Here is a 27,849-nt window from a genome sequence, read left to right as displayed (position 1 = left end):
TTCAGACAAGACCGGCGAAGAGATGACATCTCTTTATTGGCTCAGTCTACTCCGGGACCAGTGGCGACGCCTGGCCCTGGTGGGTTCTGGTAAGGGGTCTTGGGACCGTCATTGGGGGTGGCTTCAGCAGCGTCCTCGGGTGTTGGGGAGCTGTGGGAGTAGCAGCACTCGTCCCCGCGCTGACAGGTGCCCTGGTGGGAGGATGGGGGGTGTGAACCCTAGCCCAGAGCTCAGCAGCCTCTGCTGGGTCCTTTTCCTGGATGGGGAGCTCACTCCTACCCCTTGCCTACCCCAGGTGTCCCGGCCCTGATTGGCCCTTGGCCGTATCCTGTTGCTGGGAGGGGGATCCCCGGGTGCTGCAGGGCCAGCTGAGGGTGCCTCACCTCCTTGAATCTTTTACAGGGAAACGTCTTGAGCCGGGCAGCCCGCTGGACTGGGTCTTCCGCGGGCTCCTTTCTCTTATTCTGGTGCAGCCTGCGTCTCTCCTCCATAGCTTCACCTGCAGCCTTGCCCCTGTGCAGGGAGAGGGAGTAGCTGGGACCCCGTCTGGCCTTTGTGCCCCCCTGCCCTGGCCAAGCCCCACCGCCACTGTATTCTCACTCACCCTGGCCGGGCGCGGGGCCGGGGGCCCCAGTTGGCCTCGGGATTAGCCTGGAAGCGCTTGAGTCCTCGCTGGCGGGAGCTGGGGTTGGCATCATCCCGGATAGTGAAGTTGGCCTGCAGCCTGGGGAAGCGGGAAGCGGGAGTCGGGGCTGAGGGGCAGAGGCCTGCGGGTGTGCACAGACCACCTGCCAATCGCAGTGCAGCTCCATGAGCTTCGAGAAGACTGCGTCTGCCTGTCAGGACCCTCATCCATTTATTTTTTTATTTTTTAAAAAAGATTTTATTTATTCATGAGAGACACGGAGAGAGAGGCAGAGACATAGGTAGAGAGAGAAGCAGGCTCCATGAGGGGAGCCTGATGCGGGACTCGATCCTAGGACCCCAGGGTCATGCCCTGGGCCGAAGGCGCTCAACCGCTGAGCCACCCAGGCGAGCCACCCAGGCGTCCCGACTCTCATCCATTTAAATAAACATTTAGCAAGTGTCTATTCTGTGGTGCCTCAAATCTGCTGCCAGTGGTAAAGCCCATGTTCTAGCACATGAGACAGTGGGACGGATCAGAAATATGCAAATGATATGGTGTTAGGGCACGAGTAAGGGTTTTGAAAAAAAATGGAGCAGGATAAAGGGAAGAAAAGCCCTGATAAAGGTGGCTGGGTGGGGTTGCGCCTGGGGAGTTTGGCCCGGAACAGAGTGAGTGAGGCGGGGAGAGCTGGACAGAGGAGGACAGGAGATGTCAGGCAGATGCTGCAGAGCCTGCAGGTAGAACTCTGGTCTCTAGTGAGTGAGGTGGGAGGCACAGGGTTCTGAGCGCAGGGCATCCGTGATCTGGCTCACTGGTTGTACCTTCGCTGCTGTGGGGAGAACAGACTGGGTGGGGAGCGGGTGGGGGCCGGGGGTGCAGGTGGGCAGTGGTGCACCCAGACCAGGGCAGGGGCAAAAGGGGAGGGCAAGGAGGAAGATTCTGGGTCTCAGTCGAACGAGCAGGTGTCTGTGTGGGGAAGTATCTGTGTCGTCTGCACGCACGGGGGTTCCCCTGCCTGGGGCGGCCCTGGCGGTGCCCGTACCTGGGCTCCACGCTGAGAATGCGGAACGCCGGGCTGGTCTCTGACAGGCGCTCCCGTTTCACCGGACACTCCTTTTCCTGGGAGGCAAAGCTCGAAGGTCAGGGGATGCAGGCCTGACCGTGTCCTGCCTGCCCATGACCCTCCGGTCAGACCAGCCCTCACCCAGCAGCGCATGATGTCCCAGAGGGCCGAAGAGGGGGCATCCGTCTTCACCGCATTCTTGCAGGCGTGGGACAGTGAGACCTGGAAGCCAGCGTGGAGGAGGGCCGACCTGGGGAGCAGGAGGGGCCGCGGTCAGCAGAGTGGGTGGGGGGCCGGACCCCAAAGCCAGTGCTGACCTGTGTGGGTGGGAGCCACTCGACTGGACCAGTGCAGCTGGACGTCTCACGGGGGCTGCGTGGCCTGCATAATGCCAGTGATCGTAAGAATAAGGCTGTCCCCCCTCGCCAAGGCTCATAGCCTCCGAGCTGTGTTCCCAGCTCCCGTGCAGAGGCACGCTGGATCTGTTTTATGGGAGACCCTGGCCTGAGAGGCTCTGGACTTGCCCGAGGGCACCCGGGGGACCCTCACCGTAGCTGTAGGAGGCTGGGCGTGCTGCAGTGGATGGTGCTGCTTAGCTGGTCCAGCGTGTAGTAGAGAGGCACGTCCGGGAGCTCCTGCGAGGGGGGACACGATGGGTGTGGGCAGATGGAGGAGGGATGGTGGGGCACAGGTGGAGCTCCCCACCCCCTCCCCGTCGTGGCCCAGCCCCCACCTCAGTGATGACACTCAAGACCCCTCGGATGCGCTCCGAGGTGTGGAAGCGGCCAGGGTTGGTGCTCACAGCCTCTAGGACACGACCCACGAAGTCCAGGTCATGGATGGGCTCTGCCCACAGAGGACCGCCAAGCTACAGACACACACGCATGGCAGCCAGATGGGCAGGGGTCAAGACCACCACGATCCTAGTGGTGCCGCCCCCCTCCCCCCATTTCCTCTCCCTTGCCTCACCTGGTGTCGCTGCCCACAGTGCTCACACTCCGGAGCGACCGGGGGACCGCAGGCTGCAGAAAACTTGACCCTGCAGATAGATAAGGGTGGTGGGAGGGGACAGTGACCCTGGGACTCCCCCTACACCTTCCTCCCCGGCTCACCCTTGCTCACCGGCCACCAGCGGCTCCCGACGCTTTGCCAAGATGCTGAAGGTGGAAGGTCCCGCAGCCCACACACTGGAATACCAGTGCCTGCTTGCTGTGGGGGAACAGGGGTGGCCCCATGTTCCCAGCGTGATTACTACACCCCAACTCCTCCCTCGGGCTGACTTCATCCCCATCTGGACCCCCATTTCCCCGGGGTAGCATCATGCCCCGCCCTCCCAATGCCCCAAAAGGCCCCATTGCCTCCTTCTATTCATCACTCTTCCTTGCCCCAGACTAACCTGGCTGAGGCTTTGACCTTGGCCTGGCCGGTGAAGACACGAACGAAAACACGCACATAGAAGTCAGCGCTGATGCTGAGCAGTGGCACCACGAAGCGCTGGTAGCAGTTGGCTCGGAGGTCCAGGCTGTGCAGGACGATCCTCAGGGCCTGGGGGTGGGAAATGGCCATCAGCCATCCTCATGCCTCCACTGCCACCTCCCCGCCACCCTGGTGGCACACAAGGCGCTCACAACACAGATCAGGGCCAGCTCCCTGGGTTCCAGGCCCAGCCTCAAGCATCCTGGCTGCATGACCCTTGCCAACTGAATGCCTCAGCTACCTCTGTCTACGAAATCACAGAAGTTGGTGTCTCTTTATGGCCCTGCAGGGGGGCACTACACCATTAAGGAACACACGGGGCCACTAAACTGAATGTATTCCAATTAGTGATGTCAGCGTGCCCCGTGCGATGGGCTCCAAGGACCTGCGTTCTGGTTTCCCAGGCTGACCTGACGACAGGGCCCCTAAGGAACAAAGATGGGACATCCTCCATTTGGGCCCATGGATGCAGCCACCCCCTGCCTCCTTGAATCCCCATGGCAACCCATGCTCATCATGCTCATTTCACAGATGCAAAAACCAAGGCCCCAGAAGATGAAATCAATTGTCCAATGACACTGGCAAAGCTAGGATGTGAACCAAACCCAGACCCAAAAATGGTCTTAAAAAGCAATTTTGAAAAAGCAATTTTAAAAATTTTAAAAGAGATGATATATTAGGAAAGATGACATAACTAATCACGGGCTCCTACCCTGGGCAGAACCATTGCCCCCCAAATGACCAGAATTGGCAGGCCAGGCTCTCGGGACTATGTTGGTTATAGACATGCTTGTCTGGAACTCTCGGGATGGATCTGGCCCTGGCTGCCTGGAGGCAGCTCAGCAGGTCTGCAGGGTGGAAAGGGCTGGGGCCCCCCTCACCATCTCGTGGCAGGCACGACTCTTGAGGGCCATGGCCCCATACTTGCTGTAGCACGTCTCTCCGCTGTTCCCCGCCAGCACTGCCATGTCCGTGCAGGTCACGCACAGCAGCCCTGCAAGGAGGGCTTGGGCAGTCAGGAACCGAGAGTCCCCTCTCTACACCCGTGTCAGCCACTCTTCACCCTCGAGTTAGCATGGCCTCACCTCCTTCACTCACAGCCTGCACAGCTGCATCCAAGAAGGGAGCAGGGCTGCCATAGGGGTCCAGGTCGATGACATCAAACCGCTCGGATACCTTCTGGTGCTGGTACATCAGCATCCTGGGAGCAAGAAGGCCAGGTCCTCAGCCCCCTGCACAGGGAGGGTCCTGCTCTGTCCCCTACTCATGTTCACTCATTCAGTGTGACCATGTTGGGCTGGATTTGGGGGCCAGCTGCCTAGGTTCATGTCTTGGCAAGGCCACTTGCTGAGTGACTCTTTCTCCTTGGGCCTCAGCATACTCATGTCTAACAATGGCAATAGTAAGAGCCAGTGGAGATGTAACATGTATGTACCTGACAACTGTTTCAAGCATTTTACAAATCTTTTTTTTTTTCTTAAGATTTTATTTATTTACTTGAGAGAGGGAGATCAGGAGTAGGGGGAGGACACAGGGAGAGGGAGAAGCAGACTCCTTGCTGAGCAGAGGGATCCCGAATCCCGGAAATCGTAACTTGAGCCCAAGGCCCAGGTGCCCCATAGATCTCTTAACTCATTGATTCAAATAATCTTCCAGATAAATCAATGGATTTGAAATGATTATTGCTCCCTTTGTAGGTGAGGAAATGCAAATGCTACCTTCTCAGTGTAGCCTGCCCTGACCCTGTGTTATTTAAAATTGTAACCCAACCACCACCTTCCTCCATCACCTACTCCACCCTCAACCACCCCCCACCCCAGCACTTTTCACCTCTAGCTTATTATACAGTTTACTCATTTGTCTTGTTATTTGTTATGGTTTTTGTTTCCTATGAGGTCGTCTTTTTTAAAAAAATATTTTATTCATTTATTTATTTGAGAGAGAGGGTGAGCGAGAGAATGAGCAGGGCAGAGGGAGGAGAAGCAGACTCCCGCTGAGCAGGGAGCCCGACTCAGGGTCAATCCCAATACCCCAGGGAAAGATGCTTAGCGCAAAAGGGCCAGCCAGGTGCCCCTCCTATCAGGTTTTTAATAGTCAGGAAACCGTGTACTTTTTAAGCAAATACTTTTTATTTGTTTTTTGTAAAGGGTCAGAGAGTAAGTATTTTAGGCTTTGTAGGCCACAAATGGTACCCTTTTTAACCCTTTAAAAATGCAAAAAGCATTCTTAGCTGGTGGCCTCTAAAAAACCAGGCACCTGGCCTCACCGGGGGGTTGTTTGCAAGGCCCCTGCATTAGAATGTGAATGCCACAAGGTCAGGGATTTTGTCGGTCTTGTTTACAGATGCCTGGCACAGAGCAAACGACTAGACTAGATATACATATGCTGGTTCATAGAATGAATAAAAGTACCAGAGGTGGAGAAGTCTAAAAGGGAAACCACAATGGTACATGCTTCTGGCCAAACACCATCTCTCATTTAATCAACACAGCATTAGTATTACAACTCCTGTAACACTCACATCCTCGTGTTATAGACAAGGAAACTGGGGCTCAGAGAAACTGAGGCACTCTCCCAAGGTCACAGAGGAAGACAGGCCTAGGATTTAAGCCCAGGCAGCCTTGTTCTAGCATGCACCTCTCAGCCATCAGGCTCTGCGGCCCCAAACCTACCGGGCATCTGCCTGCCTGGGATGTACCAGGTGGGCCACACCGTTGAGCTGCACGTTACGGCAAATGAGATCCACGGCTCGGGCAGAGGCATCATTGGCAACCACAGACTGGAGCCCGGGCACCTCTCGCGCAAAGCGAATGGAACGTAGGCCGGAGGCTGCCAGACCCTCCAGTACTCGAAGGCCTTCCTGTTGGGGGTAATCAGGGAGCCCCACTTACATGGATACCTCTGTCCTCTGCTGGGCACCAAGGAGCGCCCCCCCCCCCCCCCCACTTCCTATAGCTCTGCCGCCTCAGGAGCCTTCCTTCCTCCATGACTGGAGGACTCCAGGGCTGCCACCTGCTATGTTCAGGCCCCACCTCGCAGATCTCCCCCACGGCAGCTGTTCGAGGTTGGTCTCCTGGGGCCAGGTTTGCACCCTCCTTCATCTCAGCCTTTTCCTCCTCTTGCTCTGACAAGTCCACGACCACCTTTTGCACGTCCTTCTCACCTGGTACCTTGACTGCAGCCACCCAGAAGCACAAGTCAGGGGATATTAAAGCTTCCTCTGAGACACCTCCCCCTATTTCTCAGTAAACGGAAAATTCATGGAAGATCTTCCTCAAAGCCCCTGGGGAAAGCCTGAAGGAAATGAGCCCGAGGCCCGCTGTGTGTGTGGCCGGAGCCTTTCAGGACTTTAAGGGAAAGGGAGGCGGGGCAGGGAGAGAGCTCTGTGTGACCTCCGCCCACCAGGAGTGGGGACCTCGACTCACTCTGGATTCCTTTGGCCGCGAGCTGAATGCGAGCAAACTCGGTGATCACGGCACATCTGCGGGAGACGGAGGGTTAGCTCACCACCCCCCCCATCCTTGCAGTTCCACTGCCCTCTGCCACGCTGGCCCCAGACCCCTGCTCACGTCAGGTCCCGGTTGAACTCCTGCACTGGGTTGTAGAAGACTTCGTTGGCGCTGGGGAAGGCTATTTTGGCGGCCCCCTCGGTGACAGTTGTCTCCTGAATCTCAGAGGGGCGCTCTTCTCCGCAGGGCTTAGTGCCGTTCTCCATTTCGGCCGGATTCGGCAGCCCTTGCGGCTGCCCCTCCATAAACCCGGCTCTACAGAGACTGCAGGCGGAGCGGAGAGTCAGGTTTAGCCACGGAAGGATTCTCGCACGGGACATCCGCGGGGGCCTCTACCCGCCAAGCCTGGTTCGGGGGGGGCGGCGGGCAGGGGAGGGCATAGGAAGCGCATCAGAGAGATGTGTCCCCGAGCCAGGTATCCTACACCTTAAGATTAAGAAGACCCGGCGGCCTCGGTAGGGGGACACCACACCCCATCTTCGGAGGACCGGCCCCTGAGAAGCCAGAAGCCCTCGAGAGGGCCCGACCCTGGCCTGGATCCATCCCCGCGACGCCAAAGCCTTTCTCACCCTCGCCCGAGGTGTCGAGGACCGAGATATTCTGGGTGCACGTTTCCCGGATTAGGACCTGGGCGTCGCCATTTTGGCACAGTGGGAGGGCAGGTCACATGATAGATTTTAGCCAATCAGTGATGCTACCTACAGTGGGTGGCCGGGATCAAAATGCACCGCGGAAAGCTCGGAAAGTAGTGTGGCTAGCCTTAATCACTTCGGCTCCCCCGGGAGGGGACTCATCACTCGCCCCATTTCACGGATGAGGAAGGTGAGGCGCAGAAAGGGGGCGGGAAGCGGAGAAATTCAACACCTACTGATCGGTTTCTGTGTACTGAGTGCTGCAAGCATATTATTTCGAGGAACTCTGCGGGAATAATCAAGGCTCTGAAATCAGATTTACTGAGATTGAATCTCAGCCCTGCCACATGGTCTTGGCAAGTTGCTTAAACTCTCTGGGCCTCACTTTCCTTACCTGTTAAATAAGAATGCTAGCTTCCAAATATAGAGCAAAGGTTAAACTACAGAATGCCTGGAAATTGTGCAAAACAGTCCCTCTCACGTAGTAAGGTCTCAGTAGGTTTACCTGGTGTAGGACTTGGGGAGAGCGTAGTGGTCTCCCCTGCCTGGGTTCCAATCCCAGCTCGCCTGGTCACTCGTTTTTATCCCTCTCTATGGTTTTAAGTTTGCCCATTTGCAAAATGGACAGAACTTTTTAACGTTCGTTATTGGATTGTGGGGAGTTCTAAGCGAGTTAGTGCAGGTTAAATGCCTACAACGGAATCTGGCATGGCATAAACAAAAGCGTTAACTTTTATTGTCGATTCTTGTGTCTGGGTTTGATTCCTGCCACCCACCACCACGTATTTGCTGGTCATCTTGCGCAGTTTTTCTCAGCTCTGTGTGTCTCCCTTTCTATAAAGCGTGTCTAAGTGTGTAATGTTACTGTGACGTTTAAGCGAGATAATTCCCATAAAGAGCCTAGCACAGTGCCTGGCACAATAAATAGAACTCGTTTCCATTTTACAGGAAACGAATGTTCCGAAAGGCAGAGGCACGGGTCCAAGGTCGCGGGACTAGAAGGTGGCAGGGTCGGCAGTGGAACTCTCCAGCAGAGCCCAGGTACTGGCGGGGACCCAGAGGGGCGAACGGAGAGGACGGAGATGGGAGGAAGGGGCGCGCTCGGCGCTCAGCTGGCCTGGCCTCGGGGGCGGGGTCTGGGCGGTGCGGGGGCGGGGCCGCGGCCGCTCCTCCCCGGCCGGGTTGCGGCGGCGGCGCGGCTTGCGCTCGCTCGGCGCTCGGCTGGGGCGGCCTGGCCCACAATGAATGGCCGCCGCGGCTGCCGCTGCTGCTGAGGCGGAGGCCGCGGAGGCCGCGGAGGCGGAGGCCGAGGCCCCGGCGCAGGGGGGCGCGCCCCGGGCCCAGGCCCGGCCCCAGCCGCCGCTGCGGAGCCCGCCGGGAGCCCCCGGAGCGCGGCCACGGCGCAGGTGAGGCGGCCCGCCCCAGGCCCGGTTCCGGCCTCCTCTCGCCGGGGCGGCCCGAGGGCATCCGAGGGCCGGTAGAGAGCTGAGCGGGGAGGGCCGGGGGGCCTCCTCGGACAGAAAAGCAGCCGGGTCTTCCGCCTGCACTATGCTCGGACCGGCGAGTGTGGAGAGGCCCGGCCCTCGCTGGCGGCCTTGAGCGTCCGGTCCCGGGCCGGGCCGTGGGGCTTGGGGGTGGCGGGATTGGGCTCAGACCTCCCCCCACTCGCTCGGCGGCAGGGGGGCGCCAGGCTGGGCCAGGGCAGGTGCCGGAGGCCCGGGAAGTTGGAGGGCCAGAGGAGGGAAAGTGAGGAGGCGCCCGGGGAGGCCGGGGGGAGGGGGAGGAGGAGTCAGGCTTTGGGTCGGCCGTGTGGGGGAGGAGGGGAGAGCGGCGCGGCCGGAGGGAAACGGCCCGGAGGGGGGCGGGGAGGGGCCGGCTTGCAGGTAGTGTCCGGGCGCCGGAGGAGGTGGGTGGGTCAGGTTACAGGCCTGGGGGCGGCTGAGGAGAAGCCCAGGAAGTGGGGCAGGGTGGGTGTGGGCGGAGTTAGTCCGGGTGGGGGCGGATAGGCGATCCCAGAGGTGTTTGCAGGGGTCATATGAGGTTAGGGCTTGGAGAGATGGTGAGGGGGACGGCCAGTCACGGAGGCCATCAGGTAGGCTGAGGAACTTCTGTGGGAGCTTTGGGAGAGGGGGAAAGCAGCGCCTTTGGGCTGGGCTAGTGGCAGCGATACCGGGCGTCCCGAGAAACTAGTGCGCTCAAAAGGCACTTGCCATTTCTTTCCCCACCAGGTGTTAGCTCTGGGCCCGACCTGGGGTCTTTCCTCTTTTCCTCATCCCAGTTAGGCTCTGGGTCCCCGACCTACCCTTGGGGCAAGACCCCGCTGGCTTTTCCAGGGTGCTGGTCCACCCAGTGGGTGTTTGTGTGGGCAGCTTGGGAAAGTCGAGAAAATGTAGCTCGGGCATATATATCTGCAGGGAGGCAGCCCAACTGCCCTTACCTGAGTATCTGGGTTGCTAGATTCTTTCCCCACTCTTTGAGAGCAGAGCCTTGGGGCTTAAGCCTAAGGGATGGGACCTCACAGCCACCATCTTATACCATAGCCTCCCAGGCACCAGCTCCCCGGAGGTGAAGAACTGGAGGTGAGCCTGTAAAGCTCATTGTATCTGGGAGGCTCCTGATGGGGCGAAGGCAGGCCACTGAGGATATCAATTCTGGTACCACCTACACCCTGGCCCAGGCCTTTGGGGGTACTGGCCTCAGGGCTCTGCCTTTGGGGTGCTCTTCTTGGCTCAGGCCTGATTGCTGGGAATTGATTGCTCACCACCACTGGGTCGGCTTAGGCCTTCTCCATGGTAGGAGGAACCTGAGGCTCTGAGTGGCTTGTCCCAGGCCACACTACTAGTCAGTGGCAGACTGGGATTGACTGGCCCTCAGCTCAAACCCACAGTCTCCCGGGCCAGCTTTTGAAGGGGCATGACTGGAGGAGCTCCCACTGTTCTGGATTCCCTGGTGGGAATTCTGTGCCCAGGCCTTTTCTCTTGCCCATCCCAAGGGATAGGTCAGTACCTTTGTGGACAAAATTTTCTTGGTGTGTTTGGGGTGGGGGTGGGGGGCTCGAATAGTGTAAGCTTCTTTCTCAGAGGCCAGGTCACACCTTATCCCCCCCCCCCACCACCATCCCTTCCGGAAGCCAAGAGGTCAGGGGTCATGGAACTGTAGGCTGGCAAGGGGAGGCAGTCTGAGGATGGGGCCTGGCTGCAGAGCTGCATCTTGCTTTGCTTGTCTGGTTTTTCTTTTTCCTTCTTTCCCTTTTTGGTCCCCGGTCAGACCTCCACACTTTCCTTCCTTCTCTCAGGGCTAATTGTTACCATTGTGTCCTTGGGATCTTCAGCACCTGAAGCAAGAGCCACAAACTGCTGGGTTGAGTGGTATCACCCAGGCCTGGGTTTAATGATGGGTTGTCACCCTCGTTCCCTGCCTTCCCCCACTGTCCCTGTAGTTCCTAGCACTGATCCCACCTGGGCCCTGTTCCCCTTCCTCTCTCTGGCTTGCCTCCTGGTTCTGGGAGTGAGGGGAACTGGGCCACAGCCCCACTTAAAGATACTTTTCCCTTGCCTGGTCGGGCTGAGACTGGCTTCTGTGGCACGGGCTGGGGCTCAGGGCTGGGTACTGAGAACGGGTGGGGGGTGGGGTGGGGTGGGGGTGGCTACCTCTGGTCACGTGGCTGGAACAGGGCCAGATGCTGGTGGAGACTGGCCCTGGTGTGTGGATAGCAGAGGAGGGTAGTGGCTCTGAGTTGCGCCTGGAGCTAGAGAAGGCACTCAAAAGCTGCTTTTCTGTGCAGACTAAGGGGCACACAGACCCGGGGTGCCAGAGAAGGCTAAAATAGCAAGGACAACAAGTAAAGGGACTCATGGGACAGTTTTATTTCACTAGGGTGTCGACTGTCTGCTAGGGGCCAGGGGAGCAGCCCTGAATTACAGATCTGGGGTGGGGGGTGAGGGGGGGATGGAGAATTTCAAATTGAGTGGTCAGAGAAAGCTTGTGGGAGAGCTGAGCCCTGAATAAGAAGAAATCAGCCTGGTAGGGGAAGCTGGGGCAGGGAGGAGCAAATGTTCTGGGCAGAGGGGACAGCACATTGAAAGCCTTTATTGAGCATGTGCCAGCCTCCTGCCAAGTACTCTAAATATCTTGTCCTCATGAGGGAAGGACTGAGTGGTGGCCCTGAGTGGTGTGAAGGTAAAGACCCTTAGTGCCATTTGCAGAAAAGCGCCCGGTCTCGGGGTCTCCTGGATCTCCCCACTGCCCCCCAGTTGAAGTGCAGACCCCTTGGCCTGCATCCAGGCCTTGTAAAGTCCGGGGCCCTGGCCAGGCAGTCGGGAGCCCCAGTGAACCAGGCTAGGCTGCAAGGACGGCTGAGTCTCAATCGGTCTTGGAGGATTTATTGTGGGGGTGAACCTGGAGACACTGGTTTGAAGAGGGTTGGGGGTTGGTCCAGCCAGGTCTGACTCAGAGCTCATCAGGGTCAGTGCCAGCGCCAGCACAAGTGATGGAGAAGGGAGCCTGTTTTTGAGGTGATGAGGAGCCTCCTGGACTTGGAAGACAAGTTGGTGGTACTTGGGATGGCCCGTGCTCCCTCTCTGGGATCCTTTGTGCTGCTCATCACCCCCATCTCTTTCCTCCTCCACACCCTGGGTGCCCATTGTCCACACTGCAAGAGCGTGCAGGCTCATCTCCTTGCCTCTGCTCCTGGCCCCCTTTGGCTGAGAATGTCATCCCTCCGGCTCCCCCCTGGAGGGCCCTTTGAGCTGCAGATGCTATGGAGTGGGATTGGTCTGGTGGCTCTTGCAGGCTGTGCCCAGTGTGTGGTTGTGGTCACCATCCCGGCTCTCCTGCGCTGCCTCCTTTGGTGAATGTCTCAGCATCCTTAGAGACCCAAGAAACTTCGGTGAGGACAGTGACTTTGTTTTCCAAATTAAGCAGGGATTGGGTAAAGGCAAGCAAACTTGTTATAGTAGAGGTTGATTCCACCATTAGCACCACGCTGCTCAACCATGAGACCCCGGGCAAAAGTCGTAACCTTGGCATCTCCTGTTTCCTTTTCTGATGAGTGAGGACAGGCAGGCATACCTGTGTAGCAATGGTTCTCAAATCAGGAATGACTCTGCCCCCTCTTAAGGGATACTTGGGGAATGTCTGGAGACGTTTTTAGCTGTCACAGCTGAGGCGGGTACTGGCCTCTAGTGGGTGTAGAGGCCAGGGATGCTGCTCAACATCATTAAAAAAAAAATGTACAGGGCAGTTCCCCACCCTAGAGGATGATCTGGCCCCAGTGGATGCAGGGTCAAGGTCAGGGGATCCTTGTGTTGCTATGAGGAACACAGAGGTTGGCGTATGGGGTGTTTGATGATGCTAGGAAGGCACTGGATGGAGAGCCCTCAGGAAGTCTTGCCTGATTTATCATAAAATGGCATGAGGTTCTAGGAGCTGGTGAGTAGTGTGAGATGTCTCCACTGCTGTCAGGGAGTTCACAGCCCTGCAAGGGGCTTAGGGGGACAGACAGAAGGGAAATAACTAATAATAACAGTTGGTGTTACTGCCAGTCACAGGGTAAGCACCCATGTACCCATGTTGCTTGGTGGTGTGATCTTGAAACAGCCTTGTGAGGTGGCTGCTGCTTACTCAGCCCATGTTATAGTTGGGAAGCCTGATGTCAAGGGGCGAGTACTGCTCTAGGTCAGTATTTTCTGGTGGTATAGAGGAAGGGAAGCACGGTTCTAAGCAGAAAGCTTTGAGCTTCACATAAAATAATAAGATTCGGATTCTCAAGCCCTGCCAAGGGCCCACATGGCCTCCAAGCATGTCCATAAGCCCCATCCCAGGTGCCACCTGCACTGCAGCCCTACCAGCCTCCTTCCTTGGGTGCGTGTGTCCTTCAGGGCCTTGGCGCTTGAGGCTCCCTTCCCCACCCTTGGCGTCGCTGCTGCCACCAGGTCCTTTGAGACTGAAGGCACGGGGGCATAAAGGTGGGCCAGCGGGGAGGGGGAGGGCTGCTGCCCATCTCCTTCTCCGCAGAGCTGCTGCAGGCAGAGGCCTCAGATTCCTGAGGGCTGTGAGAAGTGGGAGGAGAGAGGGAGAAGCATTGGGCTAGACTGCTCATTCCTGGAGGTGGCAGGGAGGGGAGGAAGGCTGGACAGTGGCTGGGGAGGCTGGGCAAAGGAGAAGGCTTTCCCCCAGGAGAGCCAAAGGAGCAGCACCCACTCTGGCCCTCAGAGGGCACCCAAGACCCCATTTCTGGAGAGGACACATCCTGTGAGGATAAAGAGCCCTGGCTCTGCTCTTGGCCTTTCTTGGCTCCGGCGTCTTTGAGCCCCAGTTTTCTCATCCACAAAATGGGTCTAAGCATGGTGGCTGCCTACCTTGGGGAGTGATGAGACCATGCAGAGCACGAGCTTGGCAGGGGCCAGCCGTGGTCAGGAAGCCTCAGCTGCTGTTACCTCCCGATTCTGGGACAGGAGCCAGATGGCCTGGGTGCAGTCCTAGGCCTTGCTCTCCTCACCCAGAAAATGGCGGGAAGAGTCATTTCTGCCTCAGAAACTAGCAAGAAGTATAAATGAGCTCTTGCCAGGTGCCAGTGCACAGTAGGGGCAATGTAAATGCTAATGGCCAGCTATCACCCTGTCACAATCCTGTTACCCACCGAGGATTTAATGGCAGCATTTTGGGGGAAAAGAAAATGAATCAAATGTGCACGTACTTTAAAAAATGCCAACAGTAGGGGGACGCCTGGCTGGCTCAGTTGAAGGAGCATGCTACTCTTAATTTTGGGGACTCTTAACCTTGAGGTTGTGAGTTCAAGTGCCATGTTGGTTGTAAAGATTACTTTAAAAAAATAAAAATTAAAAGTTAAAAAAACGCCAACAGTAGGGATCTGTACAGTCAGATAACTTTGTTCTTTGCTAACAAATGTTTGCCTAAGCTGCCTTCCAGTTCAGCTCCTGCAGAGGGTCCGAATGGCTATAGGCTAAGAAGGTTCCTGGAGCAGCCTTGGGGTGTGTTGCCCCTCCCCCCACCTTTACTCTGACCTCATGTTGAGCTGCATGAAGGATTGTAGGACTCTCCAAGGGCCTTTGGTCCTTGGGATTGGTGGTTTCCCTTAATTGGCTGACACGTCATTGAGCAGCTTACCACTTCCCTGGAAAGTCAGCTGGAAAGACCGTCCCTGGTGGTAGTGCACATCTGTACCCCTAGCTCCTGCTGCCTGGAGAATTTGGAACCCTTTCTGAACCACTGGCAGTTTCCACTCCCACTCCCAGGAATTGCTCTGCCAAGCACTTCCAGTTTAAGCCTCCTACACTCCAGCATGGTCCGGTGGTTTATGAGCAGTTGGTGGGAATCCATAATTCAGTGACACTGATCCCAGAGCGGGACCCTGACTGCAGGCCACGCACCTGGTGTGGCTCTCAGGGGAGGGCACCCATCTGCACAGCACCCTCCACACTGGCCCCAGTGACTCTCCCTGTGGTGTGGGTGGCACTCCTGCCCAGCTCAGAGACCTCTGCCTCTGCTGAGCACCACTGTTTCAGTCATGCTAATGTGCAACAGAACAGAGAGTTAGGTAGGAAGTAATGGAAGTAATTCTTCATTCCACAAACAACTACTGAGTCCCTGTTGTGTGCTGATCTGGTCCTAAGGGCAGTGGACACTGTAGTATGAACCAGACAGGCGGCCATTCTGCCCTGAGAGAGCTGACACAAGCCAGAAACACATCTAATTAGACTGTAGGAAGCACCAAGGAGGAAAAATCAAGCCAGAGAAGCACAGGAATTGGGGTTGGGAGAGGTTCTGTCTTTGGAAGTTCGAGCTAGGTGAGTGGGAGGATTTCAAGCCCTGTTGCCATCTCAGGGACAGCATTCTAGGAAGTCAGAGCTGGGGCTGAGAACTGGTTTTAAAAGTGTTTGGGATCGAATCCGAGGGTCTTGACTCAAGCAAAGAGGGCTAGAGCTGGTAAGAGCTATGGCCAGCGGACTGGGGTTGGTGACACCAACTCAGGTGGGATATATGCAGGTCCAGGACCCACAGGAAATTGAGACCAGGCGTTCCATGGGGGTGTTGTAGATGAGTGGATGTTACTTCAAGCCTGACTTTGAGTCAGCTTGCCATAACAAAATGCCAAGGATGGGGTGGTTTAAGCAACAGACGTTGCTCACAGTTCTGGAGGCTGGAAGTCCGAGATGAAGTAAGTCTGCTTAGAGAGAGATCTCTCTAAGGACACCAGTCCTAGCACATTAGGGCCCCACTCTTACGTTCTAGTTTAATCTTAATTACCTCCTAAAGACTCTTTCCAAATATAGACATGTTGGGGGTTAGGATTTCAACACATGCATTGGGGCAAGGGGCATAGTTAGATGCAGAGCAGATCCCTGAATCTCTGGGTTCAATCTCTGGGAAGAGAGAGTTGACCAAGGATTAAGCCCTGGATCAGCTTTATTTACCTTCACTTTCTGGAAGGACTATGCCTGCTTCACCCTTGGGATTCTGCATGACTTTCCTGTACATTGATGGCTAGGCTCCCATTCCACCACTACCTCATTAGATCTGTCGTCCCCCGCCAGATATCAGCTATAATGCCACCTCTTCTGGGCAAGATCAGAAGCCCTGGGGCAGCCCTGGTGGCCCATTGGTTTAAGGCCGCCTTCAGCCCAGGGTGTGATTCTGGAGACCCAGGATCAAGTCCCACATCGGACTCCCTGCATGGAGCCTGCTTCTCTCTCTGACTGTGTCTCTGCCTCTTTCTGTGTGTCTCATGAATAAATAATTAAAATCTTAAAAAAAAAAAAAAAAAGAAAGAAATCAGAAGCCCAGGTATGCAGCACATTGATCTGTGTGACTCTGGATATATGGCCACATTCCCCATCAGACCATGAGCCCTTGGAGGCAGGCCTTGTCTCAGTGCTGGCCTGCCCCGGGCTCCCCAGCACTTCATGCCCCAGGCAGACGCTTAGCAAATATTTGTTGAGTGACTTGGGAGGTCATGGAAACCGTGTGCTGGGCCCTTGCATCTCGCTGGGAGACCTGCTCACGTTTGGGGCCAGGACACTAGCGATGCTAGGAGGGTCCCCTCGGCCCTGTGTAGGGTTGGGGGCTGCCCCTTCCCTTGGGGGGTTCTGAGGACCCCAGAAGATGAGCAGGCTAATATGCCAAGTTGTGAGGAGAGAAGATTCCAGAGGTTTTCTGCCCTAAGGGCGTCTATAGTCAAGTGGGATTTAGTGTTCTCAGAGGTAAGCATAAGGGCACTGGATGGGTGGTGGGGAGAGTGTGCAGAAGAGAGGTATCTTCTCTAGTCTGGAGAATTCTCAGAGCCAGGGGGTGACAGGGTGGAAGAGGAGGATGTGGGTGGTGGGAGGAAAGGGGTCCTTGGGGCAGGGTATGCAGTTTGGGGAAAGACCTGGCTGAGGTAAGAGAGCTGTGCAGTGTGCTTGGTGGGGACAGAAATGTTGGCTGATTTAGAGACCCCCTAACTCTGGCTCCATCACATCTCTTCCTAAGGCAGCAGGTGACCTAAGCCAGGTACCAGATACTTCAGACCTGGTTTTTCTGGGTGTGCATTGTGGTTCCGTGGTCCCTCCCTCACAGGGCAGGTGTGGGCTAGGGGCTTCGCCCCGGGCAGCTCTTCCCTTCTGAGGTCCAGGGGACCAGATTAGGTTAGCTGCCCAGGCACAAAAGGAGGGAAGGGAGCCTGGGGGTGGTCTGTCGCCAAGCTTCTAAAACCAGCCATGGCCACGCCTTCCCCATCCTCGCAAGGGCAACAAGACCACAAAGGGTCGAGAGAGAGCCACCCCACTCCCCTGCACTGCAGAGGGGGCCTCTGCACTGATTGGTTGGGCCATTTACACTGTCTCCCTCACCCTCCCAAATGGTTAATCAAGGGCTTCAAAGCCATGGGTGCTGGGCTCTGAGGCTGGGGTTCACAAGGCTTGGGGGACCCCAGCCCGACTGTTGGGTGGCTCTCACCTTCGGAGGCCCTTTCCAGTGTGTGTTCCTCCTTCTTACCCCAGGGACCTCAGCGCTCCTGTTGCTGAGCTTCCCCTGAGCAGCCATCCTCTGCTGACTCCCAGTGAGTGGTCAGGCCCTGAAGTCCAGCTTTCCGGGAAGGAGCAGGGCTGCACTTCAGTCCCCACCTATAAAGTGGGGCAGTCCTAGCACCCACTGTGGAGGGGACCCTGAGGAGAGCGCCTGCCGCAGCACCTGGCACACACCACACAGCTGGGAGCACCCCTCAGAATGCCCTCTGCAACTCCTGGGTGCAGCTGCCTGCCGCTTCCCAAACTGGAGTCGTTTATTCTTGCTTTGGTGCCACCTCTTCACAGCTGCTCATCCCTGGGTCTGACTTCCTCTCTCTGTCCCTGCTGCTGCCACCTGTCCCTGCCACTGGCCCAGCCCTGTGTCTCACTTGTTTTCCTTCTCCATCCTGCTGTTCAGAGTTCTCCCCAGGCTGGTCTGGGCCTGCATCTCCCTTGCCCCAAGCTTCCCACTGCTCCGTCAGGAACATTGGTTCTCACCAGGCCAGGCACACACTCCCACACCCTTCCCAGCAGCTGGTCTTCCCAACGCTGGTCTCCTGGGGGGCGGGGGGGTGGTCTCCAGACTGCACTTCACTCCTTCCTGCCCCAGACTTTTGGTTGCCCTTTGTCTCACTCCCAGAGTCTGCCCCTCAGTGACACCCTCGCCCCGGTTGTATCACTCCCTGTCTCTCCGCCAGCCAACTGCATACGGAAGCAGCCCGTCTTTAGAGCTATATACCTTGTGCCTTGCAGTTTACTGAGGTGGGTTGGATGAATGAGTCCCCGTTTACAGATGAACAAACCAAGGCAAAGAGATGAGGGGCTGGCATCTGAAACCAGGTCTGGGGTTGAGGGGGTGCTCTGACTCTACTGCAGGCCTCTCCTGCCTTGGTCCTGCCTCCCCCCCCCTTATAGTATGAGCCTTCCAAGCTAGGGTCTAGAGCTCCTTTGGGACTGAAATCTAGCCTCTCCTTTGACCCCCTTGACTCTGGTCACTTGGACCCCAGTGCCTGAAGTACCTTCATTTTAGCAGCTTAGGAGTCAGGTTGGGCTTTCAGGCCTGTGGAGTGGACTCTGGGCTCTGTCCTCCCACTCCCACTCCTGCACTCTGCTTCAGTTTCTCCTATCTCCACACAGAGGGCCAGCTCCTAGCCCATCTGGCCCCGAGTTTGAGCCCCTGGAAGGGGTGTGCTGCCTTCCAATGGGGGAATCCCTGTCTCCACCCCACATATGGCCCTATTTTTTTTCCCCTGGAGGTGACTGTGATTTTGACGATGACAAGGATGTGGAGGCTGGCATAGTCAAGGGAAGTCCCAAGTTTCAGTGCCCACACAGACCCTGGTTTGACTCTTGTCCCTACTATATACTGACTAATGACCTCAGAACAGTTCTTAACTTCCCCATGGCCTTAGTTTTCCCATCTGAGAATTGAGAGTATGAAATCGGCCCCCTCTATCTGCCAAAAGGGTTCAGAGAACTGCTTCCTGCAGGTCAGCAGTCAGCTCTTTGGTAGCATGGGGACCAGGAGGGGCAGGGCCTGCCCGTGTCTCCCTCAGGTAGCAACTTCCTGAGGACAGACTGAAATTGCATGGATCTGGTTGGCCTTATCAATATTTGTTTCCAAATGGAGAAGTAGAGATTTGGAGTTCTTGCTCTCAGGAGTGAGTTGGTTCATGAGTGCATGGCTGCTTTTATTTGTGCAGCCTTCTTTGAACCACATAGGGTGCCAGCTTCCATTGTGTCCCAGTGCTCAGCCTGTGGAAGCAGCTCAGAATAGACTCACCAGTGAATGAAAAATGTGAAAGATGCATGAAAGCTAATCTGGGAATGGGAAACAGCCGAGGGCTCTAGTTGGTACTTGCCCCAGGGCCTTTGCACACCTGCTTTCCTCCTTTCTCATCCCACCCTGCCCATTCAGGACCACTGCCTTATATATTTTATAGAATTGCAGGGAACTCACTTTTACTATGGGTGCAATTATAAAGCCACACTGTCCTTCAAAGCCCCTTTATGAGTGCCCTCAAAGTATTGGACATGCCCAGTTTTGGATCGGAATGTGCACTGATGGAATAGGCTGTGATGCAGAAGTTCACATTTGAGGAGTGCCTGAGCAGGGTCACAGACAGTTCCTTTTTTTGGGGGGTAAGATTTATCACTTACTTTAGAGAGAGAGTGGAGGAGGCGCAGAGGGAAAGGGAGAGACAATCCCAGGCAGACTTTGTGCTAAGGATGGAACCCCACGCGGGGCCTGACCCTGGACCTGGAGAACATGACCCAAGCCAAAACCAAGAGAAAGGTGCTCAACTGACTTCACCACCCAGGCGCTCCACACAGACTGTTCCTTAAATTTTCACTTCTAACCTCCCTCCAAAACTTGGGGGTTAATCTGCATAAATTGGATGTGTATGGTGTGATTTTACGCATCTTTATTTTAAAATATTAAGGGATCCCTGGGTGGCGCAGCGGTTTGGCGCCTGCCTTTGGCCCAGGGCGCGATCCTGGAGTCCCGGGATCGAATCCCATGTCGGGCTCCCGGTGCATGGAGCCTGCTTCTCCCTCGGCCTGTGTCTCTGCCTCTCTCTCTCTCTCTCTCTCTCTCTGTGTGACTATCATAAATAAATAAAAATTAAAAAAAAAATAAAATAAAATATTAACCTATTTTTTGTAAATAAGCATGATCACCAACTTCAAAATTCAAAACATCCAGAATGTTCATGGCAAGTATGGGTTCTTCCTTCCTCAGCCTAATTGAGCTGCACATACCATGGAGTCCATTTAAGGTGTATAATTGAATGGTTTTTTAGTACAGTTGACCCTGATTCCGATCTCCTCCTTGCCAGCCACTTGAAAGACAAGTGGGTTAGGGTGCTAACAACACCCCCCCACCAATGTGCAAGTGAAGGTAAAAGTCCATGTGTATAACTTTTGACTCCCCAAAAACTTAACAGCTCACTGTTGACTGTAAGCCTTACTGATAACATAGTCAATTAACGCATATTTTGTATGTTATGTGTTATATACAGTAAAGTAAACTGAAGGAAAAAAATGTTACTAAGAAAATCATAAGGAAGATTTGCTGGCTGGCTCTGTTGGTAGAACATGCAATTCTTGGGACACCTGGGTGGCTCAGTGGTTGAGTGTCTGGCTTTGGCTCAGGGCGTGATCCCATAGCCCCGGGATTGAATCCAGCATGGGGCTTCCTGCATGGAGCCTGCTTCTCTCTCTGCCTATGTCTCTGCCTCTCTGTGTCTCTCATGAATAAATAAGTTAAATCTTAAAAAAAAAAAAGATGCAACTCTTGATCTTGGGGTTGTGAGTCCAAACCCCACCCCTTGGGTATAGACATTATTTAAGAAACAAAAGGAAGAAAATCATAAGGAAGAGAAAATACATTTACAGTACTGAACTATTGAAAAAATTTCTGTGTATAAGTGGGCCTACACAGTTCAAAGCCGTGTTCAAAGATCAACTCTTCAGATTGTGTGCACATGACCACAATTTTAGACCATTTTTTATTAAGGCAAGAAGAAACCCCTGCATCCTTCTGCTCACCACCCCACACCCCACCTAGTCCTTGGCAACCACTAGTCCGCTTTTTTTTGGCTCCAGATTTGCCTGTTTGGGACATCTTATATAAGCAGGATCACGTAACACACAGTCCTTTTGTCTGCCTTATATTTAGCATATTGTTTTCAAGGTTCACCCATAGTAGCATGTATCATCCTTTATATGGCTGAATAATATTCCATTGTATGACAGGACCATATTTTATTTAGCTTTTTACCAGTCGATGGACCTTGGGGTTGCATCTGTCTTTTTGGCAATTGTGAATGGTGCCATCAACATTCACGTACAGGTTTTTCTGTGGATATAGGTGTTCATTTCTCCCGGGTATAATAAATCTAAGGAAAGGAATTGCTGGGTCATATGGTAATTTCATGTTTAATCATTTGAGGAACTGCCAGACTGTTTTCCATAGCAACTGCACCATTTTACATTCCCACCAGCAGTGTAGGAGGATTCCGATCTCCTCCTTGCCAACACTTGTTGTCTGTCTTTTTTATTCTATCCAGCCTCGCTGGTATGAAATGGTGTTTCATTGTGCTTCAGATTTGCATTGCCCTGATGACCAGTAATGTTCTCGTGCTGCTTCAAAGAGTTTCTTGAGTGGTCATTCAGTCATTCGGCCAATGGTGGTTGGGGGGTCACCTGGTCACCACTTGGATGCGGTGTGAAAAATCAGATGCCCCTGACCCCCTTGGTGTTTTGAGGCCAGTGTCCTGCAGTTACCCTTCGTGTGTAGCGCTGGTGATGGTTAATGTTCACGGGATGCTCACCGTGTTAACTCACTCACTCATTTAGTCTTGAAGCACACATGTGTGTGCATGCTTTTGCCCCCCTGTCTGCAGGGGACAACTGCGGCCACCCAGTTCTGTAGCTGCCTTAACTGATTTGACAGTCTGTCGTAGAGGCTGGAACTGAGGGCGTGGGTGGCTCTGGGCAATTCTCACAACCACGGCAAATTCCACCATGTGGATGTCTGCTCCCATGTGTCTCCCTATGGCAGATGAGGCTTGTGAGAGAGGTGGGGGGCGATGGGGAATGAGGCTGCTGCCTGACACCGTCCCCCTGTTCGTCTCCCCCTGTCCCCCACGCAGCTGCCACCATGGCCCAGACCCTGCAAATGGAGATCCCGAACTTTGGCAACAGCATCCTGGAGTGTCTGAATGAGCAGCGACTGCAAGGCCTGTACTGTGATGTGTCTGTGGTCGTCAAGGGCCATGCCTTTAAAGCCCACCGGGCTGTGCTTGCTGCCAGCAGCTCCTACTTCCGGGACCTGTTCAACAGCAGCCGGAGTGCAGTGGTGGAGCTGCCGGCCGCTGTGCAGCCCCAGTCCTTCCAGCGGATCCTCAGCTTCTGCTACACGGGCCGGCTGAGCATGAACGTGGGTGACCAGTTCTTGCTCATGTACACGGCCGGCTTCCTGCAGATTCAGGAGATCATGGAGAAGGGCACCGAGTTCTTCCTCAAGGTGAGCTCCCCCAGCTGCGACTCACAGGGCCTGCACGCTGAGGAGGCCCCATCGTCCGAGCCCCAGAGCCCCGTGGCTCAGACGTCAAGCTGGCCAGCCTGTGGCACCCCGCTGCCCCTGGTGTCCCGTGTCAAGACGGAGCAGCAGGAGTCGGACTCCGTGCAGTGCACACCTGTGGCCAAAAGGCTGTGGGACAGCAGCAGCAGTGGCGGTGGCAATGGCAGCCGCAAGATGGCCAAGTTCTCCACACCGGACCTGGCTGCCAACCGGCCGCCCCAACAGGCCCCAGTGGTGGCGGCAGCACAGCCTGCCGGCGTGGCTGTGGCAGCAGCTGCAGGGGCTGGCGCTGGGCAGCCTGCTGGGGGGGCGGCAGCGGCAGCAGCGGTGGCGGCAGCAGGGGGTGTGGTGAGTGGGCCCAGCACGTCAGAGCGGACCAGCCCGGGCACCTCGAGCGCCTATACCAGCGACAGCCCTGGCTCCTACCACAATGAGGAGGATGAAGAGGAGGACGCAGGCGAGGAGGGCACGGATGAGCAGTACCGGCAGATCTGCAACATGTACACCATGTACAGCATGATGAATGTTGGCCAGACAGGTGAGGTGCCTGCCCTGCCCTGCTCCCACCCCCCCCCAGCCCGGTCCCTGCCCACCCCCCCCCCCCAGTCCGGTCCCTGCAGTTCCTGTCCCCGACACATGCTGCTTTCTGCCCCCGAAGCCGAGAAGGTGGAGGCCCTCCCTGAGCAGGTGGCCCCTGAGTCCCGGAATCGCATCCGGGTGCGGCAAGACCTGGCATCTCTCCCGGCTGAGCTCATCAACCAGATTGGCAACCGCTGCCACCCCAAGCTCTACGATGAGGGTGACCCCTCTGAGAAGCTGGAGCTGGTGACAGGTGGGCCAGCATCACTTCCTCCCCAGATTCCCTGCCTCCTCCCACTGTGGGCCCCTGTGCCCTCTGAGCCAGTGGCTTTGGGGATGGTGGTTAGGAGCCAAACACAGGGGCCAGCCCCAGCCCCGCTGCCACCCACTGGCTATGTACTAAGGCAGCTGACAGCCCTTGGCATTGCTACGTGCCAAAGACTGGCCTCCAGGTTTCCAGCCCAGAGGCTGGTATGATTGTTGGCTGGCATTGTTGGCCACCCGTGTACCTTAGCAGCTTCATGGGGTGGTTGGAGGGGTAACTAACACAGTGGTTAAGAATCTTGGCTCTTGGTGGCAGGGTGCCTCAGTGTGAGCTTCCACTGCCTGTTCTTTTTGATGCCCAGGTGGTTGTGTGGGCAAAAGCCACACATGTGCAAGCCAGGCCCGGCCTGTTGTAGGTGCTCGTGGACAGTGGCACCACCATCTGTCCTTTCCTGATCGCTGACGAGGCCATGCTGGGGCGAGTTGTCAGGGAGCGTCTTGGCGGGGCCCAGGCCAGGGCCCGGCCAAGTGGGGAACGTGGCAGTTTGGGGCCCCCGGCCACCCTCCTGCTCCCCACTCCAGGCACCAATGTGTACATCACGAGGGCGCAGCTCATGAACTGCCATGTCAGCGCGGGCACGCGGCACAAGGTCCTGCTGCGGCGCCTCCTGGCCTCCTTCTTTGACCGGTGAGGCCCTCACAGACCCCGGATGGAGGGGAGGGGGCTGCCCCATCCTCCCCCACCACAGGGGGGCCTGACTCCCCTCCGTCATGCCCCCCACCTCAGGAACACACTGGCTAACAGCTGTGGCACCGGCATCCGCTCTTCCTCCAACAACCCCAGCCGCAAACCGCTGGACAGTCGCGTCCTTCACGCTGTCAAGTGTGAGTGTCTGGCCTTCTGGAGTCAGGCTGGGGTGGGGTCTGAGGCAGGCAGATGGTCCTTTCTGGTGTTGACCCTGATAGGTGGGTGGGGGGTGGTGTTAAGGAGGATTCTGAAGCTCAGTCTGGGCTTGTTGAGAAGAGGCCTGTGATTGGTTAGATGTTTCTTCATTTGGTATGAGATTTCTTCATAGTGGTGGGTTGGAGGGGGTGGCACTTAAGATAAGCCTATGTCAGTTGTGGGGATGGGCGTGGGGGAAAGGTCCTGAAGTAGTCACCGGGGTGATAAAGCAGGAAGGCCCCAGCCATTTGTCAGGAGGGAAGTCTAGGTTTTCACATGGAATCTCCCCATTCCTAGATTATGGCAAATGACCCAGGTTTTTCAAGGGGTCATCCTCAAACCTCACACATGGCTGACCTCAGTCAGGCACGGGGCCAGCTGATGCGGTTTAGCATCCTGGTTTGCGAGTCCTCCTTTCTGTCACTTCTGAGGGGAGTTTGGGGTGGCATGCGTGTCTGCACACGTTTGGGGATTAAGGAGCCATGTGGCTGATCTGTCATTGAGGTGAGAGGCCAGGGCCAAGCTCTGCCTGAGGCACCCACTCTGTCCTCACAGACTACTGCCAGAACTTTGCTCCCAACTTCAAGGAGAGCGAGATGAACGCCATCGCAGCTGACATGTGCACCAATGCCCGCCGTGTCGTCCGGAAGAGCTGGATCCCCAAGCTCAAGGTGCTCATGGCCGAGGGCGATGCCTACACCACCTTCATCAGCGACACGGGCAAGATCGAGCCGGACATGATGGGCGTGGAGCACAGCTTCGAGACGGCCAGCCACGACGGCGAGGCCGGCCCTTCGGCCGAGGCCCTCCAGTAACTACCACCGGACCCTCCCCGCGGGGCCGTCACACTCCCCTCCCTCCCCGGTCACACCCGCCCACCATCTTGGTCACGAGCTACTGTCTGTCCCTTCCCTGGACCCGCGGGGGGCGCTGCATGCTCCCAGCCCCTCTGCCTTCCCTCCATCCCACCTTCCACCCCCCATCCGAGCGGGCCGGGAGAGGGCAGCAGCTGGTGCGAGCTCTGCGCTGCCGTCTCTAGCGCACTCGGGTGCAGTTGGGGAGCTTCCGCTCCTCCTCTCCTAACCCCCAGCAGTGGTCTCCCCACTCACCAGGCCAGGTGGGGAGGGGCCGGCCTGGGGGGGCTCAGGAAGGCCCCCTCCCCAGGGTTCTCAGGACCCCTCCTGCCACCACCTCCCAGTGCTTCCATGTTTCCAAAAGCGCCTTCCTGTCTCCCTCGTCTGTCCCTGCACCTGGGGGCTGGGGTAGGCGAGGCCGAGGGGACCGCCCATTTCACAGCCGAGGGACCCCAGGCTCAGAGCAACTCCACGACTGACCTAAGGTGGTGGGCGGTGGCAGGACCAGTGCCCTTCTCTCTCCCTGACCCTTCGCCCACCTCTGTTGCCCCCACCTGTCCCCTGGGGCCTGAGAGGGGCAAGTCCTGAGTGGAGGGCTCTTGGGGGCCTGCTGAAGGTCTCTGCGAATAGAACGAGAGGTTTCCTGGGCTCACAGAAGTGTGTGTGTGTGTGTGTGTGTGTGTATGCGTGCATGTGTGTGTGTGTGTGTGTGCGCGCGCACGTGTGTAAAAGTTTTGCTTTTAAACAAATGAAGATATGAGAGGCAGTAGGGCCAGGGCTGGAAGCCAGGGGAGCAGGCTGGGGGGCTGCTGCCCTTCCCCCCCCTCCCCCACCCCCCTGTCCCCACCCACTGTACATACTTTTTAAAGCATTTTTTTAGCTAATGAAATATTGAAGTATAAGATTCCTTTTATTTTTCAAACCAACGGGACTGTGTCGGATGTCCCCTTCAGTCCCCGGGGACAAGGCAGCCAGGACGGGGTGGGGGCTGGGGGCAGGCTGAGTGTGTGTGTGTGCGTGTGTAGTGTGGGTGCGCATTTCTGAGGCGAGAACTCGGCCAGGCCTCTGCTGGGGCTCCCGTGGGTCTGACTAGGTCCCCTCTCGCTCCGTTGCTTCCCAGCAGGGCTCCATTTGAAGGGTGGCCCTGGCCTTGGCCCATTGGCTGAGCCCAGCTTCTTGGGGACAAGGCAGGGCCCGCTTCCATTGTTAGCAGTTTGCAGAATTTTCTCTAACCATTCCTCTTTCTGTCCTTGCCCAGCGCGAGGGGTTTTTTTTTTTTTTTTTTTTTTTTTTTTGAGTTTTACATGTGAACTCTGGAGGGTTCTCTTTTTTATTCCCTGTCCCCCCACACTGGGTGTCGTTTCTTTACAATTTTACCTTTTTTCCCTCCAGCCCTGGTCCCACTGCCTCTCATCTCCTTCCTGGATCTGACTGGCCCATTGCTCCCATTGCTCCCAGCGGCCTCTCCAGAGGCAGGGGGATGGCGGGAGGTGGGGGGTGGGGGTGGCCAGCCCTGACGGGACCCTTGGAATCTGATTTGGAGGCCTCCCCCACCACCCAGCAGCCCCCACTGGTCTGACATCTTGTGGGGGTGGGGGTGCCTGGTCTGGCTGGAGTCCTGGCTCTCAGCTGGCATGGCCCGGCCCCTGCACCTTAGTCCTCAGCCGGCCCAGTGTCTGGGGGGGAGTCGACACCCCAGCGAAAGCACAAGCACCTTAGTCGCACCTCCCCCACGCCCTCGTCCTGGCCTTGACATCCTACCCCAGCATCGATCCCAAAGCACAATATCCTGGTCACTTGGCAAGCTGCCGGGCCGGCCGAGGCCGAGGGGCCGGCTGGGGCTCCAGCCAGACCCTACAAGGAAGGAGTCCCTAGGCGCTCCCCTCCTTCAGGCCTTAGCAGGGGCCAGCTCTCTGGGACTGGGGTCTTCTCCCTCCCCGCACCTTTGTCCTGGAGGCCCCTGCCCAGCCCCTCCCTGCCTTGTCCTTGGGTGGGGCTTGCCCCTGCCCCTCCTCCAAGCCCCTGCAGCACTGGGTTGGGTGGCAGAGCCCCCTCATTTCAGGGACCCCAGGAGGTGCCCCTGGCTCCCGGGACTGTGTGTTGGGGGGAGGGGCCGGGCAGGGGCACAGGGGAGGAAACTCCTCACCAGGAGAGCCAAAGACAGGGTTGTGCCTTACCCCAGGAGCCACCCCTGCGCCCCTCCCTCCCGCCCTGCCCTCCCCACCTCCTGGGCGGCCTGCTGCTTTTCCTTCTTGCCCTGCCCTGCCCTGCCCTGAGCTGCATGGTCCCCCCACCCCGGGCAGCCCAGGGAGGAGCACGAATGGAGAATCACCGACCAACGCAAAAAAAAAAGACTGTGGGGCCCCCCTCTTCACCTCCCCCGGCCGCCCACTCACCCGCCTCTTTCACGCAGGACAGACCGCCCGCCCTGTCCGTGTGAAGTGCCAACGCCCTCCCCGCCCTGGGCCGACCCCCCACTCCCCGGGCCCGTAAGTGAGATTGCACATTAACTACTGTAAGGAGAGGAGCCGCACTGGGAAATGTGAACCATGAGAATATCAGTGACACTGATGAGGAGAATAAACGAAACGCCTTTGTAACAGCCCTGCCGCATGCTGCTCTGTGGGTGCACGAGGCCCAGGAAGGGACAGCCACTGAGCACTAGGGCTCAGTGGGCTTGGGGAACAGCCGTTCTGGACATCCCATCTCAGAACCTCGGTGTGAGGGGGGAGGGGCAGCGTGCCCCCTTCAGATGGGGGAACTGAGGCTCAGATCCTAGCTGGGGTAGCTTCCACTTGGAATGGTACC

The 27,849-nt window shown here is 56.7% G+C and overlaps 2 protein-coding genes across 6 annotated transcripts; one reads left to right on the top strand and one right to left on the bottom strand.

The window, feature by feature from the left end:
• Positions 1-7,399, bottom strand: TRMT1 (tRNA methyltransferase 1). 3 transcript variants are annotated; one of them, XM_038567097.1, is made up of 17 exons: positions 7,246-7,399; positions 6,737-6,940; positions 6,593-6,648; positions 6,200-6,342; positions 5,840-6,027; positions 4,253-4,368; positions 4,049-4,161; positions 3,088-3,236; positions 2,814-2,900; positions 2,661-2,730; positions 2,425-2,559; positions 2,241-2,326; positions 1,833-1,941; positions 1,671-1,747; positions 605-724; positions 384-513; positions 1-191 (listed from the first exon to the last, which is right to left on the bottom strand). In XM_038567097.1, the coding sequence occupies exons 2-17, from the start codon at positions 6,919-6,921 to the stop codon at positions 42-44; spliced, it is 1,914 nt and encodes a 637-aa protein (XP_038423025.1). In that variant the 5' UTR covers positions 6,922-6,940; positions 7,246-7,399; the 3' UTR covers positions 1-41. The 3 variants fall into 3 exon arrangements, with proteins under 3 accessions (XP_038423025.1, XP_038423024.1, XP_038423026.1); XM_038567096.1 differs by having other exon boundaries at positions 6,737-7,021; positions 7,246-7,348; XM_038567098.1 differs by lacking the exons at positions 6,200-6,342; positions 7,246-7,399 and having other exon boundaries at positions 6,737-6,806.
• Positions 7,349-27,645, top strand: NACC1 (nucleus accumbens associated 1). Of its 3 annotated transcripts, XM_038567112.1 has the most exons (8): positions 7,349-7,498; positions 8,257-8,349; positions 21,971-22,939; positions 23,060-23,233; positions 23,827-23,932; positions 24,032-24,129; positions 24,743-24,998; positions 27,455-27,645. In XM_038567112.1, the coding sequence occupies exons 3-8, from the start codon at positions 21,979-21,981 to the stop codon at positions 27,549-27,551; spliced, it is 1,692 nt and encodes a 563-aa protein (XP_038423040.1). In that variant the 5' UTR covers positions 7,349-7,498; positions 8,257-8,349; positions 21,971-21,978; the 3' UTR covers positions 27,552-27,645. The 3 variants fall into 3 exon arrangements, with proteins under 3 accessions (XP_038423040.1, XP_038423042.1, XP_038423041.1); XM_038567114.1 differs by having other exon boundaries at positions 24,743-27,458; XM_038567113.1 differs by lacking the exons at positions 7,349-7,498; positions 8,257-8,349 and adding an exon at positions 8,653-8,714.
• Positions 27,646-27,849: the final 204 nt, after the last annotated feature.

Source organism: Canis lupus, chromosome 20 (assembly GCF_011100685.1).
Source record: "Canis lupus familiaris isolate Mischka breed German Shepherd chromosome 20, alternate assembly UU_Cfam_GSD_1.0, whole genome shotgun sequence".
NCBI lineage: Eukaryota > Metazoa > Chordata > Mammalia > Carnivora > Canidae > Canis > Canis lupus.
Note: the sequence above shows the minus strand (reverse complement) of the source record. Positions and strands in the feature narration are given on the sequence as shown.